Raw genomic sequence first — 21,886 nt, 5'->3', positions numbered from 1 at the left:
AGCTTCCTGTGCTTCCTGTGTATCTTGACCTTTAACTTCATTGGCGGGTCCAGAGAGATAGACATATCTGTTAGCCAGTCACAGTGCCATCCTCTATTGCTTTCCCAGGCCACAAGCAGGGAGCTGGAAGGGAAGTGGAGCTGCTGGGGTATAACTGACACCCTAAGGGATGTTGGCACTTGCAAAGTAAGGATTTACCTTTGAGTCATCATGCCAGGCCTAATCAAATTATAAGAATGAGAATTTCACTGACATGTGCTAAATTTTTATGGTTTATATATCAGCTACCACAAATCAGAGAAAATATGATACTTTCTTTTTGGATCTGGCTTCTTTATAAACATAATGATTTCCAGTTGCATCCATTTTATGGCAGTCGGGGTTTCATTGTTGCTGATGACAGAGTAGTATTCTATCTTGTGTGTATATACTACAGTTCATCAATGATTAAATCTTACTGGAAAATACAAAGGCAGTAATAGGACCACAAGCTATTCCAAAAAAGTTAGAGGGTTAGAGGTGTGAAGCTTCTTAAATGGTGACCACAGGGGCACGCCTTCAGAGATACAGCTGAGGTGCTGCTTGTGATTGCTGCACCCCACACAGGAGTGCTGGAATCACGCCCTAGACTCGGCTTCACATCTGGCTTCCTGCTGGTGGACACTCTAGGAGGCAACATATGCTATTTCAACTAGCTGGGCCCCGGGTACCCCTGTGGAAAACCCATATAAATTCTGGGTTCCTGGCTTTGGCCCATCCCCATCTGTTGTGGTATCTGGATGGTGAAATCAGTGGATGCAAGATCTCCCCTAACATCCTCTGTCTGTTTCACTCTGCCTTTCCAATAAATGAAAGTGAACTAAAAAAACTGATTATAATTTTAGTGTATGTATATGAAAATGGATTCCTGGGTCTTGAATTACAAAGAGAGAGAGAGAGAGAATGTGTCTGGTATAACTAGTGAATGAAGAAAACTGAAACACTAAACAGAAGCGACCTTGCTTAATTTTGACAGATAGTTCAAAATGTGGTACCAGCTTCAGATTTCCTAATTCAGCATGGCAAATACACAGTGAACTCTAATTAGTAACAGTCTCTACTGAAATTTAAATATTCAATAATTTTTTAACAGTTTTCTTTATAGAGAAGGAGAAAGACAATGAAACAAAGAAGCAAACAGACCCCCATGCATGATTCACTCCCCATGTGCCTCCAGAGGCTGTGGCTAGAACAGGGCCAGAGCCAGTAGTAGGAACTCAATTCAGTTGACCGACATCTATACAGAGATAAAGATCTTCCATCTGCTGCTTTGCTTTCCAAATGGCTGCAACAGCCTGATCCTAAGCTGATCTTAAGCCAGGAGCCAGAGGCTTTTTCTAGTTCCCCAATATGGGTGCAAGGTCCCAAGGGTTTGGGCCATCCTCTATTGCTTTCCCAGGCCACAAGCAGGAAGCTGGAGAGATAGTGGAGTAGCCAGGACATGAACCGTGGCTGTGAGGAGTGGCTCAAATACCATTCTGGAGACTGATGAGACCCTGCCATCTTGGATCTGGTGTCACTTTCTGCTTCTTCCCATAGCTTGCAAAATTTCATGCCATTCCGGTTACCTAACTGGCTGTAACCTTATGGTGCTGTATCTGACAACTACACCAACCAATCTCTCACGGCCTCTCCCCCTAATTTCTGCCCACCTACCAATCAGCTGTGACTCCGATAAGCCCATCTAGCATCCCTCACTTCCTGCCTCCTTACCTGTGTGTGCTGTGGCTTCCCCACCTGCCTCTTCCCCATCCTCCTGCATCTGCCCCCACCCCATTCCCCTGCCCTTGCAACCTCCTGCTGTGGCAGGAGATGTTTCCCTTCTCATTCTTTCCCCTTCCACCTCCACCCCTGTTCCTACTCCGCTAGAATGAAAGGACCTCCTAGGTACCTCGCTATGTCTGGCATTTTGGCTTATGGCCACAAACCTATTGTGAAAAGAGGACTTGGCTGTGGAAATTAGTTGTGTGTAAGGACTCATTGTGGTTAAAAACTAACAGCAGCAATGGGAAGGGTGTCCTACATAGATGTTAGGGGCCAAAGTATCTAAGCCATCTCCTGCCTCCTGGTGTGTGTGCATCAGCAAGAAGTTGCAATTGAATCCAGGCATGCCACTATAAGCTGTAGCCATCTTAATCATTGTGTTTACCACTGTGCTAAGTATCTGGCCTTGGGGGATTTCTTGAGTCCCTTAAGGATGAGGCAGGCCTAATTAGTGTTTTACCCCCCCTAGAGCAGGGGTGGGGAATATTTGGTCTGTGGGCTGTATAAGAGCCCACAAAATCATTTGGTTACACCCTACCCAGGAAATTACAAGAACAACTCAAAATTCAATGAGTCTATAGCAGACTAATTTGTAAGTTGATAATTTTGTATGGTCCATGAGTGATGTTACAAATATTCAAATGGCCTTTGGCAGAAACAAGGTTCCCCATCCATTTCCTAGAATAAATAATGATGAATAAATAATCAGTTGATGGTTTTGATGAGCTCCAAAGAACAGATGAAAGGTTTGTAACAGAAGTTAAGTCAACCCATTTTAAACATTCAAAAGTCCTGTTACTGCTTCTCCTGTCCCCTTTCCTATAGATATATCTACCAAGTTAGGAAATCCTTAATAATAGACAATAGTGGTTTCAAAAATGCTTTGCAAAAACTTGCTCTGAGGTTGTATGAATTGCGCAGGGCTGGCACCACAGAGTGCCACAAAGAGGGAGAGGTGAACAGCAGAAATGTGCTGTCTCTGAGTGTTAGGGGCAAACAATGTGAAATCTAGGAAACAGCAGGGCTAGGGTCCACTTGAAACATGGAGGAAATTTTCCCATGCCTCTTCTGCGTTGCTGTCCACTCTGTAGCTTATGCTGGCTTGTCAGAAATTTCTGGCATTGCTAGGCATATCTTCCACCATTCCCTGAGTCTGCTTTCACACTGCCATATTCTTACATGGACACCTGTCATAATGGACTAAGGGCCACAGTACTAAAGTATAACCTCATTTCAGCCAATTATACCTGCAATGGCCTTATTTTCCAATAAGGTCACATTGTAAACTCCTGGAGAGTAAGGACTGTAACCTATCTTTCAGGGAAGGGGACACAATGCAACCCATGACAGTGGTCTAAAAAACCACAAAAACTTATGGAAAAGATAGTTATTCCTGGGGATGGCACAGTGGCCTGCTGGGCAACAGCCATACAACCTTTAAGAAACTTGTCTTGGCCATCTGTTGATAAAGATCAGAAAAGCTGACCTTCCCAGATGGTAATGCAGGACAAATTAGAAGAAAATGCACTTGGGGCCAGCAATGTGGCACAACAAGTTAATCCTCCATGTGCCACGCCAGCATCCCATCTGTGTGCTGGTTCTTGTCCTGGGTGCTCCACTTTCCAGCCGCCTCCCTGCTTGTAGCTTGGGAAAGCAGCTGAGTATGACCCATGTTCTTGGATCCCTGCACCCACACGGGAGGTCCAGAGGTAGCTCCTGGCTCTTGGCTTTAAATTGGCTCAGTTCCAGCTATTGTGACCATCTGGGGGAATGAACCAGTGGATGAAAGGTCGTTGCCTTTCTGTCTCCTCTCTCTGTAAATCTGCCTTTCTAATGCAAATAAATCTTTTAAAAACATAATTATCATTTATAAATGATCTAATATCCTTTCAAAAGCCTCATGTTGCTCTTTAGAGCAACTCAAATTTATTTTCATTTTGTTACCGAATTGGCCTGTCAAATAATCCTGCAGTCTCTACCAATGGGAAGGGGAGCAAAAATAAATAAACAATAAAAGAAGGCAATTACTGGCTTCAAACAAGTTAAATATTTTCAGTTTATTTAAAAAGAACATCTGTATAAAGTCCTCAGTGACAATGGTTAATGTTTCCTCCTTCATTTGTCTTTTTTTTTTCTGGAAGAATGAATAAGGACAAAACGTGGGAATACTAAATATCAAGAATAAGTAAGAATTTCTTGCTTAAATGATGTTTAAAACCAATTTGGTTTAGTATAAGGCTTAGGGTAAAAGAGTTCATTTAGGTCTGCCATTTAAGCAGCACACATACAGCAGAATAACAGACCACAAAATGAGCCAACAAAGGCAACATCCCACATACCCACAGAGACTCAGTTCTCCTGAGAGTGAAAACTCTATGGATTCTTAGTATTTGGATAAAAAATGTGTGTTACAATTTTTTAACACAATGGAAATAATGAAATTCTTTCCTGGAAATGATCTGCTTAAAAAAAGAATACTTCACAGTATTTCCTTTACAAGGAAATCTGGACACCTTTGTTTTTTTAAAATAAATATCTGATCATTTTCCTGGTCATATTACTCATATTTTGAGCTTTTAAGACCCTCCCTGGGATTTATCAGAAAAGAAGATGAGGTTTTTATGAGGATGGATATTACCTGGCTATTTTTTCATGAAAAACATCTACTAAGCCCCTATTTCTCATTCCCTTCTCCCAGTTTCATCAACATGGAAGCCCATGCACATCAGAGAGGGTTACCCTGCCAGAGTGATGTACATTTTGAGCTTTATACAAGACAGCAAAGGGTAGTAGACAAGCCAACAGTCCATTTTCCCAGTCTGGCAGAATCTCAAGAGTACAATCTTGGATTCTGGTACAATGTTGCTTCATAATCAATATTGAGAGCATATACTTATTGACTTCAGCAAGTGAGATCCACAGCTGACTTCTTTCAGATTCCATTGAGAACATATCAATAATGATTTTTCTTATTTGATCTTTTGCCAGTGGTAGAGAAGACCAAGGGCACTGGGAGTCAGAACTTTATCAATAAGTTCTATCTTATAATTACTAGCTTGATATGGGACATGGACTGAATATTTGATAATCAGAGATGACAAATGGCATCTTCAAGTTTATTCCATCACATGGTCAAATAATGACTAAATATTTAAAAAACTGTGAAACAACAAAAATACGCAACTAAATCTGCTACTTACTGAGAAAGAAATATTAGGAATGATGAAATTCAAGTGGTGGGATCTCAGCTGCCCTTTTCTGCTTTTTTCTACTTGGGCCCATCAAGAACTGACACAGTATATAATAAAAATATAGTAAAAAATAAAGGAATTTGACATTTTCATTAACTTGTCACAGCTTTAATATGAGGAAATGTGCATTACAGTTTTGACCCTTTGAAACAAATTCTTAATGCTTAATAGACACATTTCTTTCAAAATGTGAGTGCATCAGAAGAAAGTTGATCCAAAGGGGGTCACAAAAGAATGAGAGGACTATACAAGACTTAAAAAATAACTGTACCAAAATAATCAGCCAACATCATGAAAAGTTGACCTGTTGAATAACAAAATATTTGCAACTCCTGTATCTGATAAGGGATTAAGAGCCAGAATATATATATATGTATAGAATATAAAGGAACTTGCATAATTAAAAAAAAAACAAATAACTCAGATGAGAAATAGGCGCAGAATCGGGGGCACGGTGTTGCAGCTAAATTAGGTAAAGTTGCTGTCATCCCATATGGGCACTAGCTCATGTGTAACTGCTCCATTTCCAGTCCAGCTGCTGCTGTGTGCCTGAACCATGTGGCCGACCAGATGAAGCTTCTGGCTTTGGCCAGGACTAGCACTGGTTCTTGTGGCCCTTTGGGGAGTGAACCAGAAGCTGGGAATCAATCAATCAATCAATCAATCTCACTCTCTCTCTCCTTCTCTCTCACTTTTTAGCCCTAAATTTCTGTTTTTCCCTTTCTCTGTAACCATAACTTTCAAATGAACGATGGATGAAAAGTCAATTGAATAGTCAATTCTCCAAAGAAGACACATACACAAATCAGCCACCATCATATGAAAAACTACCAAATGTTCCTAATCACAACAGAAATGCAAAACAAAGCCACATGATATCCGTTTAGAAGGCCACCATTAAACAGAAAATAACAGGTGTTGGTGAGGATGTTGAGAAAAAAGAGAACTCTGGCACACTGTTGGTGGGAATGTAAATTAGTATAGCCACAGTGGGAAATAATATGGATGTTTCTCAAAAAAAAAAAAAAAAGAAAAGATGGCATATGGTCCAGCAATCCTACATATGGATATATATTTATATGTGAGGAAGGAGAGGAGTTTGATTTTTTTCTAGCTGCAAACTACTCCTGGCCAGAATCTTATTCGGATAGTGTGCAGAAGTTTCTGGAGAGAGGGTGAGTGCTTGCACTACTGTAACAAATTTTCACAACTTCCTTTGGACTTTTAGACACCCATGCCTCTCGCTGAAAACTCTGAAGTGTTATGGAATCGTGCACTAAAGCTGATACATGTGATATTCAAACGATATATTTTCCTTCTGTATTTGCTAATTGAACTATGAAATATACGAAAGTAACTTCCTTTATAAAAAGTGCTTAAATATTTCATTATAAGCATTCTTAATGCCTTGAAATCACAATTTTGTCATGTCCTGTTATCTGACACTGTCCTGGTCTTTTTCTTTGTAATTCTCAATACATTCTCATTCTTACCCAGGGGCCATGCTAATCTTCTCTGTATTGTTCCAATGTTAGTATATGTGCTGCAGAAGTGAGCACCTCAATACATTCCCAACCAGCTTATAACTTTCCCTTGTCCATTCGATTACCATTACACTTAGATATACAGGACCCTCGCCAATACACTTTGAAATAGTTATGCATTGGGGCTTTTGTCTTTTTTTTTTCCTTATTAGGCACAAACTATCTAATTAATCCCTTCTAGAATCTTCTCTGTCAGTTACACTTTGAAGGGTGAGTTATTGGGTGTTTTCTCCAACAGAAATACTAACTGGTATAGAGTTACATGTGCTATACAGTGCTGTCCATGTAGCAACAACAGTATCTTTAGAAGACATTCATGTCAGAACTATCAGAAAAAGAAACATTATCCTCAATGTACTGTTGTTACTATGTGTGTCCTTATTAATGCCATCGGTCATCAGACCCACAAAAGCTAGTTCTTCTATCTGGATAGTCCAGGTAATGCCACACTTTTTTGCTTTTAGAACAACACAAACAGTTAACATTCATCTCAACAGCCTGACTGGAGCAAAGAAGATCATGTATTAGTGCTAAGTGATGAAGATACCAGGATTTAACAAGAACCACAGATATTGTTCAATATGTCAAACCATATAAACTAGCACTTTTTCATTTTTTTGTAAGAACAAAGCCAAACAGTAAAAAATCTATCTTTTTCATTCCTGTTTTAATTACATGAATGACAATGAACTACAAAATAAATTTTCCTTTGTTTAATTTCCTGCTGCAAGATAATATACCTTCTATAAAATGCTATCTGATTAAGACGTGAGCTCTTTCACATGGAAAACCAAATAAAGAACAACTGATGAAAGGTCATTTGCCTTTATCACTGGATTAAGAAATCCTAAATAAAACATAAACAAACTCTCCCGCTACATTCCCCCTGAAGTTTGAAAGCTAATTTAAAAATGGGCTTTTGGTGCACAGTTTTATTGGGACACTTCCATTTTCCAATGGAAAATTCAGTCAGGAAAGGTTAATAGACAAGACCCTGGCATAGCAGAAGGAACAGTTACTATGTGGATAATGAATTCGAAAAATTGTGTTTAAGAGATGCTCGTTATGTATTGTTAAGTATGTAGCACACTGAATGAAGGCACATGAGATGTGTACAACTTATAATTTCTGTTATTTCATCTAAGGTGAGTAAGTACCATCAAACACTGTAACTACACATCACTTTGTGGATAGGAGTCCATCAAAAATTATTTCGGAATCAAATCCCTTCTTCATTAATTAAGAAGCATCCTTTCCTTTTGCTTAACTTCAGAGGGGTTCAGCCTTCCTGTCAACCCTCATTTAAGATGATTTTTCATAAATTACCAAACACTTACATTAAGGGGCAGCTGTTTCTAGTTCAATGTACTTTGCTTTAAAAGGGACTTGAGAATTTCTTAAATGAACATTCCCATGCATTCGTTTGCTTTATAATTCTGAGTGTATTCTGTATTTAGCATATCTTCAAATGCACAGTCTACCTATTTTGTGATAATAGATCTGATGGTGTCAGAAACTTGACATCCTGGTATCTTGAGTGGAGGGAATAATAAGATATTATGTTAATCAAAGAAAAAGTCACAAGTCATGGCGGGTCTAAAAATAAGGAAGTGCCATTTCTCCCTGTGCAATTCACATTTTCAGTTAATCACCTTTAACCATAGTTGACATATAAGCAAAGAACAGTGTATTCTGGGAGCTTCCGATGAAGCAGCAATGCGGAGCTCCTCCCCTCCTGCTTCTGATTCCTGAACCAAGCCCTGGCCATTGAGTCACAGCCCAGCTCCTGCTCCCACCTGCTCCTGTGTGGCTCTTGTGTTGCAAGCACCCTTTCTTCTACTTGTGTTCCCTGCAAAGGTCAGCTCCAAAAATGATCACAAATTAGTGGTTCATGTCCTGTAAACACTCATTCATCAAGCATGTGACCTAGGACAAGCGGCTGGATTTGTTCACGGGAACACTTACTGCAAAATCACATCCAGTGCTCTTCTTTATGTCCTCTACTGTCAGGCCTTCCCAGAGCTCGATCAGAGTTAGGCCCTTCTTCTTGTCCACGTCAAACACAGCCTGCCGGAATCAAGGAAATGACAACATCTGTCACAGTAATTATCTTATGACACAAAACAGAAATAAGCTCTCGGGTTCTTAAAGGAGAAGACACAGGACCAGAGAGGGAATATCAGCACAGTAAGAATGTCGACTCTAAACATGACATTTTGGGGAGAATAAATGCCACCTTCCTAACCAGCAGTTAGTCAGGGAACACTGTGGCTGCCAGAAAGTGGGTGTTGACCATTGGTAGCATGTGTCGTTTCTGCAGGCAGTGTTTTTACAGGTTATCTTCCTTTACTAAATGTACACTTTTGGTCAAATGTCAATGAGGTGACTGACAATGACTTGAAAAAAGGGAGGGAAAAAGGAGATCTTTGGAAGGCATAAGTATAAGCATGGTGGAGAGAAAAGTTGATAAATGCTGCCTGGGCAAATTACAGGATACAAAAGTAATTACAAAAGATTATATGCTTAAGAATAATTATACAAAAGATGGCTATCTTTTGGGACCACAGAAATACACAGATCCCAAGAGGAGAGCCTGAGACCCTCCCGCAGGATGTGCAGATCCTGTGAATATGCTCACATTCAGGACAGGCACACACAGCCTCCTCCGCACCCCACACTGGGCCGCTGCACTCATGTGGGAGACCTGCAGGAAGCAAGCTCCTGGTTTGGGGAGTGAAACAGAGGATGGAAGATTTCTCCCATTTCTGTTTCTTTCTGTGAAATCTACTCTTCAAATTAAAAAAAAGAAAAAGAAAAGAATGAATGAATTAAGAAAAAAAGCATACTTGCAGCAATAGGCCTGAGAAAGCACAGGGCATCCTAGAGACCTGCTCTTAAATCTTTCATGGTTCAACCTGTCACTTTATGTGAGGATATGCCCTAAAATAACCACTTCTTTTCAAGTTTTATGTTCATTTTTTTGAAAGGCAGAGAGATCTTCTAGTTAGCTCCTGGTTCATGGTTCAAATATGCGCAACAGCCACAGCTAGGCCAGACCAAAACCACAAGATAGGAACTCCATCTAGTTCTGCCAGAACGGGTGGCAGGAATCCAACTGGTTGACCCACAGTGACAGGAAGTTGGATCAAAAGTAGAAGAGCTAGAACTGGGAACATACACTGTGACATACGATGTGGCTTCCCAAGCCTGTCTTAACTGCCACCCCACAACAGCCACCTCGTAAAATGAGTGTCTCCAGTTGATTCATTTCCACAGCAACCAAGCCTCATGGGGATCAGCAGGACTTGGCATTTTAGGATAAACTCACAGACAACCTAGCTGATTTTCCTGGGGAAAATGTTTTACATTTAAAAGGAAACAGTTTAGCAAACTTTCATTTTGTTCGCACATTTTTATCTTCCTAAAAATTTTCCTTAGCAAAAATGTGTGTCAAGAGGGAAAAAAATTTGCTAATTTAGGAATGTCTGTTTATTCCATTAGCTATTAGCTTGCTTCATTTTAAAATGACAATGTTTTAATGGACATTTTTTCCTGTGTAGAAAACGTATCTGGAGTACTATTAATACTGATTTACTCTTTTCTTGCATTATGAAAAACTGTAAATTTATACAAATGGAAGAAAATAAGAAAAGAGTCTCTAGGTTATATTAAGAAACAGCATGGAGAAGATTCAGAAATGATAACTGGCATCATAAATACAAGGCTTTAGCAATCTGAAAGACCAAAATCTATGACAAAGATACTGCTTAAAAAAAAGAAACAATTAACACCTTTATCAAATCTTAATTGGCTCCCCAGACCATAAAGGGAAGCACCTTTCATGTGAAAACAAAACAAAAACCCCTCAAGTTGTGGGACTGGCGCTGTGGTATAGTACATTCAGCTGCTGCTTGCAGGGCTGGCATCCTATATATGTAGTGGTTCATGTCCAAGCTGTTCCAGTTCTGATCCAGCTCCCTGCTAATGTTCCTGGAAAAGCAGTGGAAGATAGTCCAATGGCTTGGGCCTCTGCCACCCATGCTGGGAGCCTGGATGAAGCTCCTGGCCCACCCTGGCCATTGTGGCCATTAGGGGAGTGAACTAGTGGATGGAAAAAGCTCCCTTTCTGTTTCTTCCTCTCTTTCTGTAACTCTGCCTGTCAAATAAATAAATAAATAAATAATCCTTTCCTTAAAAAAAAAATAAACTCACTTTTAGAACATTTAGGAAGAATTTCCAGTTAAGTAACATAAAGCATTAACAAAATTTGGTGAAAATAGAGGTTCAGTAAGTTGCTCAGTTACAAAGATTAATATCAAAACGACACTGTCTTCCAGGTAGATAATTCCTTTCTCACCACCTTTATAAAAGTCTCCACAGAAGCATTTTTCAGGGTCTATACTGTTGGGAAAGCCTTCTTCCTAACCTCATTCTAGCCACACAAAACAATCCAGCTCACAGCATTCTCCTGTGTCTCTTCCAGGCACTTGTGCAATTTTCCTTGAAGTAGATCATGGAATTCTAGTTCCTCGCCTGCCAGTGGAAGAGCTGTCCACACACACCGCCCTCAGCTTAATGGCACTGCGTTCCTGCTAAACGCAACATGTATGTACCAAGCACCTCGTCTGACACAGTGCAGTGTAAGTATGCGATGTTCCTGTTCTTAAAAACCCGTGCAGCCACACTTAGCAGTCCTCTGTGCTTCCTACCACGTGCCTTCTACAATTAAGGCTCCATTTATTCCCACAGGCTAATGACAACTACCTGTTCTCTCCAATACGGCCTTCTCTTGACAGCTCTAGATCTCAGTCCTCCAACTGCATTGAAACCTGACCATACGTGACCAAGAATACAAATGCAAACCTTGTCTGTCTTCCATTCTTTCCCTGTCTGCAACTCCCTGTGGCTCTGGGCCTCTCTGAGGGACACAATAGCACACAGCTATCTCTCCACCCCACAGCTGACTAAACAATCATCTCTGCCTTGCCAAGCAGGTATCAACAAATGGAGTCCATTTCCTGAATCTCTGTGCTGGGTTTTCGGATCTAGAAACATCCTGCCTTGATCACTGTTCTGCTTGCAGGGCCTTGAACAGGCAGCATCTTCTTCCTTTTGTGTGGCTTTTTCTAAACCCATGAAGTTACTCGCTCTTCTCGGGACTCATCACTCAGTCTACCAGCTTTTGTACGGCACAGCATTCTTGTTTCAGGAAGTACTTGCCGAGTGTAGATCAGGCACCAAGCTAAGCATTGGACAAACAGTGATGAGTGAGAGAAGGAGGCCATGCTTAGGTTATTTCAATTCAGTGGTCAGTGCTAACCTAGGGTGAGCACAAGAACCATTTGGGGAGGGATAGAGATTTGTAAGAGAAATACAGGGCAGAGACATAAAATTTGTAAAGAAATTAGATTAACTGAGTGAGTAGAATGTTCTTGGGAGAAACGCAGAAGGTACAAGTTCTAGAAGCAAATCAGCCCAGGGGAGAATACAGCGTAGCTCACAGCATTTTACTGTGGCTGGAATAGGGAGAATGTTAAGGCAGAAAGGGTACAGCATGTGCAATGTCTTGCAAAACACCATTAAAAGCTTGCAAATGTTACCATATCAAGCTCCCCCTGACACCTCATGTGAGGTTGCTAGGTGGCTTTTCTCTACAATTCTGACCTAGCATGCAGTGTGCCCCTCTTCCACAGCCTTTGTAGTATTTGTCATTCTAATTGCTGGTAAAGCTGGGTGCTCTCGAACACTCCACTCGATGGCACAGACTGTGTGTGCTGCCTCTTCTCCAGGACAGTTGGTTGACAATGCCCTGGCTTAGAAAAGATGTTCAAAAACTGTATGTTAATTGAGTGAAGAAAGCAACACCGGAGGGATGAGATGAGTGTAAAAACCTTAAGAGAACAGCAGCCAGCTTGAATAATAATACGAGTTCTCGCAGGAGAAAATGTAGGCGCCAGGTGACAAGTGCCATAGTGAAAGAAAGGTGTGGGACTCTGAGAACGAAGCCAGTGTGTGCAAGCTAAGCAAGTGCAAAACTTCATGGCAAAGATGGAAAGTGCACTGGACTGCAAGGATGGTAGAATTCTGGGAGAAAGAGAACTGAGAAGTATTGCTGACAAAGGGCTAAGATGGTGCTAGCAAGAAGAGGCACATGTGGAATGAGGAGTGGGGGAAGAGCTTACCCGGGAAAAGGGGAAAGTGTGTGTAGGGATGCGGGGGAGGGAAAACATTGCCAGAATTGTCTCTAGAAGGATGACTATTTTCTTAAAAAATAAAGGGTCCAGGAAAAATTTATTTTCAAAGTGGTGGAGGTCCAGTTTGGGGTGGACTAAATAGTGAAGACTAAGAGAATAACGAATGTGATAAAACAGTCTGCAATTTTATCTACTAGTTCCTCTCCGAGGCACCCTGTGGGGCAGAGCCTTCCTTAGGATGTGGCTTCCACAATGCATCCTGAACACCCTGATTGTGAAGGCCTGTTCGGAAGGCTTCTTACCACACCTGAGGGACAAGTGAGTGAGTTGGGTTAGGGCCAAAACACTCCTGCCACTGCTCTCAGCAAAGGCAAGCCAATCCCTAGTAGAGGTAAACTGGTGTTTCAAGATACTGTATTCAAAAGCACCTCTTTCTACTATATTGGTGTTTTACGGCTGATCTGAGAACTATAACATCACACATTTTTTCTAGGTTCAACTCAGGGCCGCAATGGTGACTTCTAGTTATGCTCCTCTCTGAGGACTTTCAGCTGCCCCACTGGTCAGCACTTCCGGCCTATGAAGGATCTAGAGAAACATCCAAAAGAGCTGGCATGTGAGGATGCCCCACAAAACGCCAAATTGTGCTCCTGGTTCACTGCGCAGGCAATCCTGTAGTTTGCACAAAAGTGATTAGAACCCAATTTTGACTGAGTTACCTAAATAAAACCCCCAAATTTATACGTATGATCTGGCAAAGCATGCTTGTGTAATTGCAATTGAACTTTTCTCTGCTTTTATCCTACTCTCAGAGTTACCAAGGACAGGAGTTCAATCTTGGGTTTATGTGTGTATTTCCAGAGAGTTGCACATGAAGAATTCTACATTTAGAAATGCTAAATGCATCAATTTTCTTATTCATTCTACCCACAGACTAAATTAATTCTAAGACGACTGACATAATGCACTTTGAGAGGGTAACAAAAAAATTCTAAAAATGCTCATAAATAAAAATGGTGGTGCTAGATATTAGAGGAAATTTTTTAAAAAGGGAGTTTTTACCTTTTCTGTAATGATGCGGTTGACACATTGCTTTCCAGTCAGTGGTAAGGTACACTTCTCCATGATTTTATGTGCATTTCCCTGTTTTCAAGTAGAAACATCAAAAATAGTGGTTAGGAAATGTTTCTTAGAATTGGTGTTAAATATAGGGGAACAGGAAAGACTAGAGATGTTGTCTCCTAACTGCAGGCTGTTTTAAAAGTCTTCACACAGTTACGCTTTTATTGTTTCTGGAAGGAGCTTCTCTCCCTGAAATGACCAGTGGGCAATGCCAAAGGAATAGCCCAAAGCATGCATGATTTGCTTGGGAAGCTTCCCAACATAGACATGATCTCTTAAGCCAGATCCCTTTGTACTATGTGATTTGAAATCATATTCTGCTTATTTTTTGTGCCTTTCATGGAATATCTTCTTAAAGAACATGAGCAGCTATCTGCCAAGGATAGGAAAGACACAAGGAGCACAGGTAAACTCATATGAGTCCTCCTTTCAAATACTTCTTTGTTTAAAAGTAGCACAGGAGGTGTTTGGCATGGTGGTTAAGTCACACTTGGATGTCTGGATTGTGTCCCTGCTGTTTTGCTTCTACCCAGTGTCCTGCAGATGTGCACCCTTGGGGACAGCAGGTGACAGCTTCAATAACTGAGTCCCTGCCATGCATGTTGTTTACCCATGCTGAAATCCTGGCACCTGGCTTCAGCCTCAACTGGCTTGGCTATAGTGGGCATTTTGACACTGAACTAGAAGATAGAAAATCTGCATCCAATTTCTGTCTCTGTCTTTCAAATAAATACAGAAATTAAGGGCACGGTGAAATGACTCAAAGGCTAAACATTTCACCATGCAAGCACTGGGATCCCATATGGGCACTGGTTCATTTCCTGGCTGCCCTGCTTCCCATCCAACTCCCTGCTTGTGGCCTGGAAAAGCAGTAGGATGATCCAAAACCTTGGGACTCTGCACCCACATGGGAGACCTGGAAGAAGCTCCTGGCTTCAGATAGGCTCAGCACTGGCCATTACAGCCACTTGGGGGAGTGAATCAGAGGACAGAAGAGCTCTGTCTCTCCTTCTCTCTGTATATCTGACTTTCCAATTAAAACAAATATTTTTTAAATAAATATATATATTATATGTTTACATCTAGGAAAAGGTTAATATTTACAAAGAAAGTAAATGCACTTTGTATACCTACCTCATCCTTACACAAGCTCTAGAAAGAAATCCATTCAAATGTTTTTAATGTTTTTTGGCATTTATCTCTGATTCTTCCAGACACTGTACATCATTTTTTAAAAATTTACTTCCATTTTCATTAGGAAGTAAGGTGAACATCATATGTGGGTTTGCTCTCCAGTGGCTTGCTACAGCCAGGACTTTACCAGGCCAAAGTGAGAAGCAAGGCACTCAATGCAGGTCTCTCAGTTGGGTTGCAGAGACTCAACTACTTGAGCAATCCCAGGATCTGCATTAGCAGGAAGCAAGACTTGGAAGTGCAGCTGGTATGAGATGCAGGTTTTAGTCACTGGGGAAAACACCTGTCCCAGCATGATGACATATTACGTGGATCATTTATTTGGGAAGTAGAGAAAATCCCCAATTTCCCATGCTGGCAGCGCTTTGTTGAAGTTGGGAGCCTGGAACTTGATCCAAGTGTCCCGTATGGGTGGCAGGAACCCAGTTACTTGAGCTATCACTACTTCCTCCAAAGGTCTACACTGGCAGGGAGACAGACACTGCAGCAGGAGCTGGGTATTGGCCTCAGGCATGCCGGTGAAGGACACGGGTGTCTTAATGCACGTATTAACTCTTAGGGCAAATGCTCCTCCTCCCCCCCAGTGTCTCGATTGCTCAGTTGTGCATCTTATCCACTGACATTTTAAATTATGGCAGATGAAGACTTAATTCCCTTATGATGACCTCTCTCTGCCCTCCTCTTCCAGTTCCCTTCACCATCTTCAATTCTCCCAGAATGAGACATCTTAATTTGGAGTTTACTCAATGATCAGAGTAGACTTCCCTCAGACCTAACATACAAGTGAAACTCCACTGCTGGTGCTGGTAGTGTAGTATACGCAACAATAATCACTTTTGTACCCAGCTATCTGCTTTTCTTGAAGTTGGTCTGAACTTCAATTTACTCCTTAATGAGTGAGCTGCCTAATCCACATTTTTCACATCAGTTTTAGCCACGGTATGCTTCCTTCAAACGTTGAAGAAAAAGGGGAATTAATAGTGGAATCCGAGTTTTCACCCATTAGATCCCCTTCTCATTCACATCTTTCAGTTCAGCAGAAGCGGTGTCCAAGGGAGGCACCTGGAACATGAAACCCGATGCTCTGACTCTCCTAACTTTTACTTCTGCTTACACATAAGTTCCTTTTATATGTTCGAAGCACCAGGAGCCTAATAACACTCTCCCTGAGGCTGAAGGCTAATCTAGGATACTGATCTCTCAAAAATGGCAAAATGCTTCTATTGTTTCCTTTGGGATCCAAATGAACCACATAAATGTCACCATCACCTTTGGTCACCTTGATGTCTTGCTTGTTTAACCATGTACATGCTACACAGCCTTTATATGCCTTTTTAGACAGTTGTTAGACCAATTATATGCTAAAAGACAATGAGTTTCAGCCTTGAGTGAAAATAACTGTGTGATGGCCTGTTAACTCAGTAATGCACCAGTAACTACAGGGGTTTTGTGTTTTTCTGCCAGTGCCAAGGCACAAAATCATTCGGTAGGTTTTCAGCAACGATATACATGGACAAAGTAAGAGAGAACTCTACTGCGAATCCTGGATGGATTTCAAAAAAAGAAACTAGTGCCTTCATGAGCTTTAATGCAAAATACATATAAAATGGACAGATAAACATTTAATAAGTTACACGGTTCTAGATCTTACTGCATAAGAAAATTTACAGCTAGACAAAGAAAATGTCATCTCACATCTATTTACCTTTTCAGATTGCAAGTTCTGAACATGTCACAGACACTAAATTAAGCAGCTGAATAATGAGTATTAGAATTTGTGCAGTTTTCAGTCTACTTCCACCTACTAAAACTCCAGCAAGGCAGGTTACAATGACTTCCAGGCCTGACTTCAAACCAGGCAGATAATCGGTGAGCCTCTGAAGAACATTTTCTGCAAGGATCTCTTACTTTGTTCTCATTATTTGAGCAAGACCTGTATCTGGTATGAAACCAGTGATTTGGGTTTTAATGAACAGCTGACTCCATTTTAGGGGACTCAGGGAGTTCCATGGACAGACTTAATTATGCCCTACCAATATAAGTTTTTAATAGGTCATTCTCTGCAAAAGGAGGATAGATAGCACAATGTTATAGAGTGTGGACTGGGGTGAAGGTCAGATGTGTAAAACCCGGCCCTGTTCTACACCATCTGTGGGAGATACATTCACTGCCTCCAATACACCTTAACTCACACAGTCACTGTAAGTCTCCAATAAGTTTTAAGTATCCAGCACTTAGCAGGTACTCAATGAATTTATTAGGTGGTTTTGCCTATATATTCTCCAACCTTTCTGTAACTTAACAGGAACCCTTTAGGAGGGTTAAGATCCCCTTATGAAATGTGACATTGAATTATGCAGAAAACAAAGCGTACACACAATAACTGAGACCCATAAAACTGACAAAAGCACAACACACATTTGGGTGCAAGCCAGATGGCTGCTCAGGGAACTGGCACCACTGCATTCCTGCAGGTAAAATGGCACAGCTAGATAATTCCATTCACACTGAGCTCTAAGACATAACTCAGATCAAGGGAAAAGAAAATGAGATGCAAAAAGATTAAAAACTGTTGCAATTTCAACATTCAACAATAGGTTAGCTATGAAGCCAAAATATGACTAACTCCTACTTTAACACTCTATCCTAAATATGCTGGGCTGAGTCTGACAGGGTGGTAATGGCAGCTGCATAGATTAGTGATTCACAAAGGAGGAACAATTGCTGAGATTTTAGCATTTAAAAATAAACTCTGAAAGAGATGCAATGTAGCGTGCTAGTTCTTTGTGGTCCAGAGATTTTAGCTCTCTTAGCGCTTAGCTTTTTACTCTTAGCTTTCCCATTTAATAGTTAACTTGTTTCTTCAAATTCTTTGCAGGGTAGTTTTCAATTTCCTCAGCCTCTTGACCTGATTCCATGTTAGGAATCAAATTGAATGTTCCGAAGTAAACTGGGGGAGAGATGAGTGTGAATCTGTGTACAAATATCCCAGGTTCTAGGGGCTGGGCATGCTTGTCACTGTGCTGCTTTCGTTCTTATCCCAGCAAAGGATGTCTGAAAGGTAGTTTTAAAAATGCTCTAATTGCAAGAAAGTCCCAACCTCATGGTGCTCTTATTTGCATACTTCATCCTAAGTTCACCTAGTACCTCAATCCCTTTCCTCCAGCTTCCCTAGTTTGCATTGTTTTTCTTCTTTTTCACCCAATCAAGACTGTGTGGGTAATTCATCATGTTCTTTTTAAACGACTTAGGGCCCCACTACTTTCTATTGCTTGCTTTATGCTGATCTCTTTCATTCATTTTGATGTCTGATTGATCTCTGCAGCCCAAATTCTGCAGAAACAACTTTAGTTAAATGATTATAAATCCCTTTGCTATAACAATACATTTTGTGTAATCACAATGAACTTAATTCCGAATAACAAATTCTCTTTTTCACAGCAGAATGATTTTTGGATTTGATGTCAACATTTCATTTACCTAAGGCAGCTAAGCATTTCTTAAAGCTCTGGCTTTATACACATATGAAATCTTATTTTATGCTTATCTCTTCTGTTAAATGCTTCTTATAAGCGGAAATATATATACATATATACCAATATATACATATACACATATTTTCTCCCTTGAAGCACCTTCTCCAGAACACCTCCAGAGGCCAACTACAGAAAAGGCACAACTTGTAGCAGTTGGTTGTTCCTAATAGGACCAAACCATTAAACCTTTTATGCATGTCACCTGCTACCTGGAACATGTATTCCATCACCTCAGAATGGCAGTGCCATTCTGACTCTTTAGGACTTGGCTCAGGGAGAGAGGACACTGGTTCTCTACTTCCTTTTCTCACCACACATCAAACTGCTGACCTTCCATCCCTTTCCCTAGACTCTGAGCTTACTGAAGGGGGAGACCACTCACCTTTGTCTACAGCAGTGAGAAGAACTGCAGGCAAACTACGGTAATCAATCAAAGCCATTGGAATATAATATATACTATTTCAGAATCAAGGAACTGCAACAGGGGTGGAGCTACAAATTACCATAAAGTATTTATGGACCATCCTAAGGTGGTTTCTAGTTTTAAGATACGTAGTTTTCCATTCTCAGAGCCTTGGAGCTCACTAGCAGAATCATGGCTAGCAGAGGTATGTCAAGGAGCTTGCAACACTTTGAGGAGATAGGCAACGGCATGGCCAAAAGAAGCAGAGACTCCTCAGTGAAAGCATACCAATGTTAAATAGAAAGGGGAACATGGTGAATTATAGTTATAGTATCTCTTCCATTTGCTCCTTCTCTCAAGCTTCAAGGTTTGTCATAAGCTGCCAAAGAGCCAGGCTATAAATACTGACAATATTTAATTCTCTGATGGCACAAGGAAGCCAAAGCAAGCTTTTAGAGGACTTGCTACAACATATACCAGGGTCGGACTGTCTTCGGCCCAGGCCCTTCATTCTCTTCACTTACCTCAATGCTGAAGTGAAATATTTTACACACAAACCAAGTAGAACTTCTGGCGAGACAACTAACTCAGAAGTAGAGAACATTTACTATTACCATTAACTGTTTTATGTGCTGTGTTGATAGTTTGTGGTTATGGGAGCATTCTCAAGGGGGAAGTGGGCCAAATCAGACAACGGTCACAACAAGCCACCCCCTGAACTTCATCTGCAGAGTTCTGACACCTTAGGACAGAAGGGTCCCCTTTTATCAACACAGCAGAGATATCCCTATACTGGCTGAACCATTGCTACCTCTGTAGGACTTGCATCCTCTGAGCTCCACCCTCTGACAGCAAAGCCCTAGGATGAGTAGGCAGTGTTCTCTCTTTTCATTTACCAAGTGTTGTGGTGCTTCAAGATGCTCTTAACACCAGCTTTGCTCTCCGTCTTCAATAGGGATACCCATGTACCAAATCATTAACTAAATTCCATATAACACTTTACAAGCTTTATTGGTTACTGCATTGTGTTCTGCCCTTCCCCTTTACACACATACATTCTAACAGGCATTTTCAAACATTCCCATCATAAATGAGAACCAAAAAGACAAAAACATGTATTTTTTTCAAAGGTGATTCCCTACCCCACCCCACCCCCGCCAAACAGGACCTGGCCACTATGCAAACTAATTAAACCAACTACTATGGGGGAAAAAAAGCTTTTAAAATGAAAACAAGTACACCAGTTAAAACTATTGTTATGAATTATCATAACAAAAAAATATTTAGGGATATTTTTCAACATTGCTGAAAAACATTTTAAGAATGTTTCCAAAGAAATGATTTGTTGGCTTTCAGAAATGCATCTCATCTGAAATAGGATTAATAAACATTTACTTTTCCTAATCCCCTCCACAAAAAATAAAGACAAGATGAAATAATTTGGGTTTCATGTAGAAATCTGGAATGCTATCAAACACAGCTTGGACTAAATCAGAAAATGATTCACAAAGATTTTATTCTCAACTTCACAACAATATAATTATGATTCTTTTCATACCTTCAGAATCCAGACCTCCTACTGGAATAAAAATAAAAGCTAAACCTGTTTTAGAAATAGAGCTCTCATTTATGTTCTCAAAAATAGGTACTCAAGCTTTGCTTGTTTCCAGTAAATGACAGCTATGACTGAATGTCTTTGCTTTTCTGCTTTGAAAGTTACACTCTTAGGAATACATTTCTAGCACTCAATACTGAAGATACAACATTTTCTTTGTTTTTGTTAGTGGTTGTGATAATTACTAGAAACATTTAGCAAAAAAAAAATCTCATAAAAGTATTAGAATGATCAAATGAAGACTGTAAATACACATAAAAGCTTAGAAAAGATTAAATGTCACTGCATGCTCCAAGTATAATCATTGTTAGAAGAAACGGATTCAGCAAGTGTGGAGTGGACCCTGTACATATTGGGCAGCTTGACTCGGTGCTTAGAACTGCCCTTCTGAGCTCCCATTCAAGTGAAGAGGATGGATGAGGGACTTTCAGAAGAGGGAGACTTCCATTTTGTTTTTGTTTAACAGGGTAGTTGGAGGAAGTGTGCCTGGTATTTTGAGCCTGGGTGAACTGAATGGAGTGATGTCTGGGGAGAGATATCTACACACAGAGAATTATAAGTGTGAAGGCTCTGAGGTATGGCTGTACTTAAAATGTTCCAGAGGCTTCAGGAAGTGAAGTAAATACTCAATGGGCAAGAGAGGGGATGGGGGGTCAAGTTGGCAAACCATTTAAGCCTTAGAGACATGATCAGAACTCTGAAGTTGGAGCTTAAGTAAATGGGAAGCCACTGAGGGTTTCAAAAGGAGGAAAAAATGACATCCCATATGCGTCTTTAAAAAGTTACTCTGGAATCCACATGAAGAGTAGCTTGTGTGTATGTGTATATGTATGTGTGTATTTTTTCCACCTAACTCCTCTCCGTTTGCTCTCTGACCATGGAAATTATTCACTGACAATACCACTGTCCTCTTCAAACCCAGGGTCTGTTCCCTTACTGACTACAAACCGTTAGTCCCATTCAGACCCTGCCCCATCCTTTAGGTCTCCCTAAATATTCCCTGGATCCCATGGGAAGCCCTTCTTGTGCTCTGCCCTGGACTCTGCACACTGTTTTGTACACCTTTCTGTCTTGAGTGCTGATTTCCATAACTTTCTTCCCATCAGACTCTGAGCTGTCTGAAGGAAGTGATCCTCTGTGTTTCCTGTGGCTACCACATAGCAGGTAGGCTGATACCCTGTGGGAGGTCTGAATGGAGTTCTGAGCTCCTGTCTTTGACCAAAA

The 21,886-nt window shown here is 40.8% G+C and overlaps 1 protein-coding gene and 1 non-coding gene across 2 annotated transcripts in view; both read right to left on the bottom strand.

Annotated features, from left to right (window-relative positions):
* Positions 1 to 21,886, bottom strand: part of OXCT1 (3-oxoacid CoA-transferase 1) — a 130,345-nt gene that overhangs the window by 1,462 nt on the left and 106,997 nt on the right. Inside the window, exons 15-16 of the mRNA XM_004583674.3 lie at positions 13,855 to 13,935; positions 8,564 to 8,665 (exon numbers count right to left, since the gene is read on the bottom strand). Coding sequence (XP_004583731.2) covers positions 8,564 to 8,665; positions 13,855 to 13,935 — 183 coding nt within the window. The remainder of the gene's footprint in view (positions 1 to 8,563; positions 8,666 to 13,854; positions 13,936 to 21,886) is intronic.
* LOC118758244 (U6 spliceosomal RNA) lies at positions 6,511 to 6,613 on the bottom strand. The gene has a single exon (XR_004995615.2). It is a non-coding gene; the product is annotated as a U6 spliceosomal RNA (small nuclear RNA).

Source organism: Ochotona princeps, chromosome 23, assembly GCF_030435755.1.
Source record: "Ochotona princeps isolate mOchPri1 chromosome 23, mOchPri1.hap1, whole genome shotgun sequence".
Lineage (NCBI taxonomy): Eukaryota > Metazoa > Chordata > Mammalia > Lagomorpha > Ochotonidae > Ochotona > Ochotona princeps.
The sequence above is the reverse complement of the archived record's forward strand: the minus strand, read 5'-3'. Positions and strand labels throughout refer to the sequence as shown.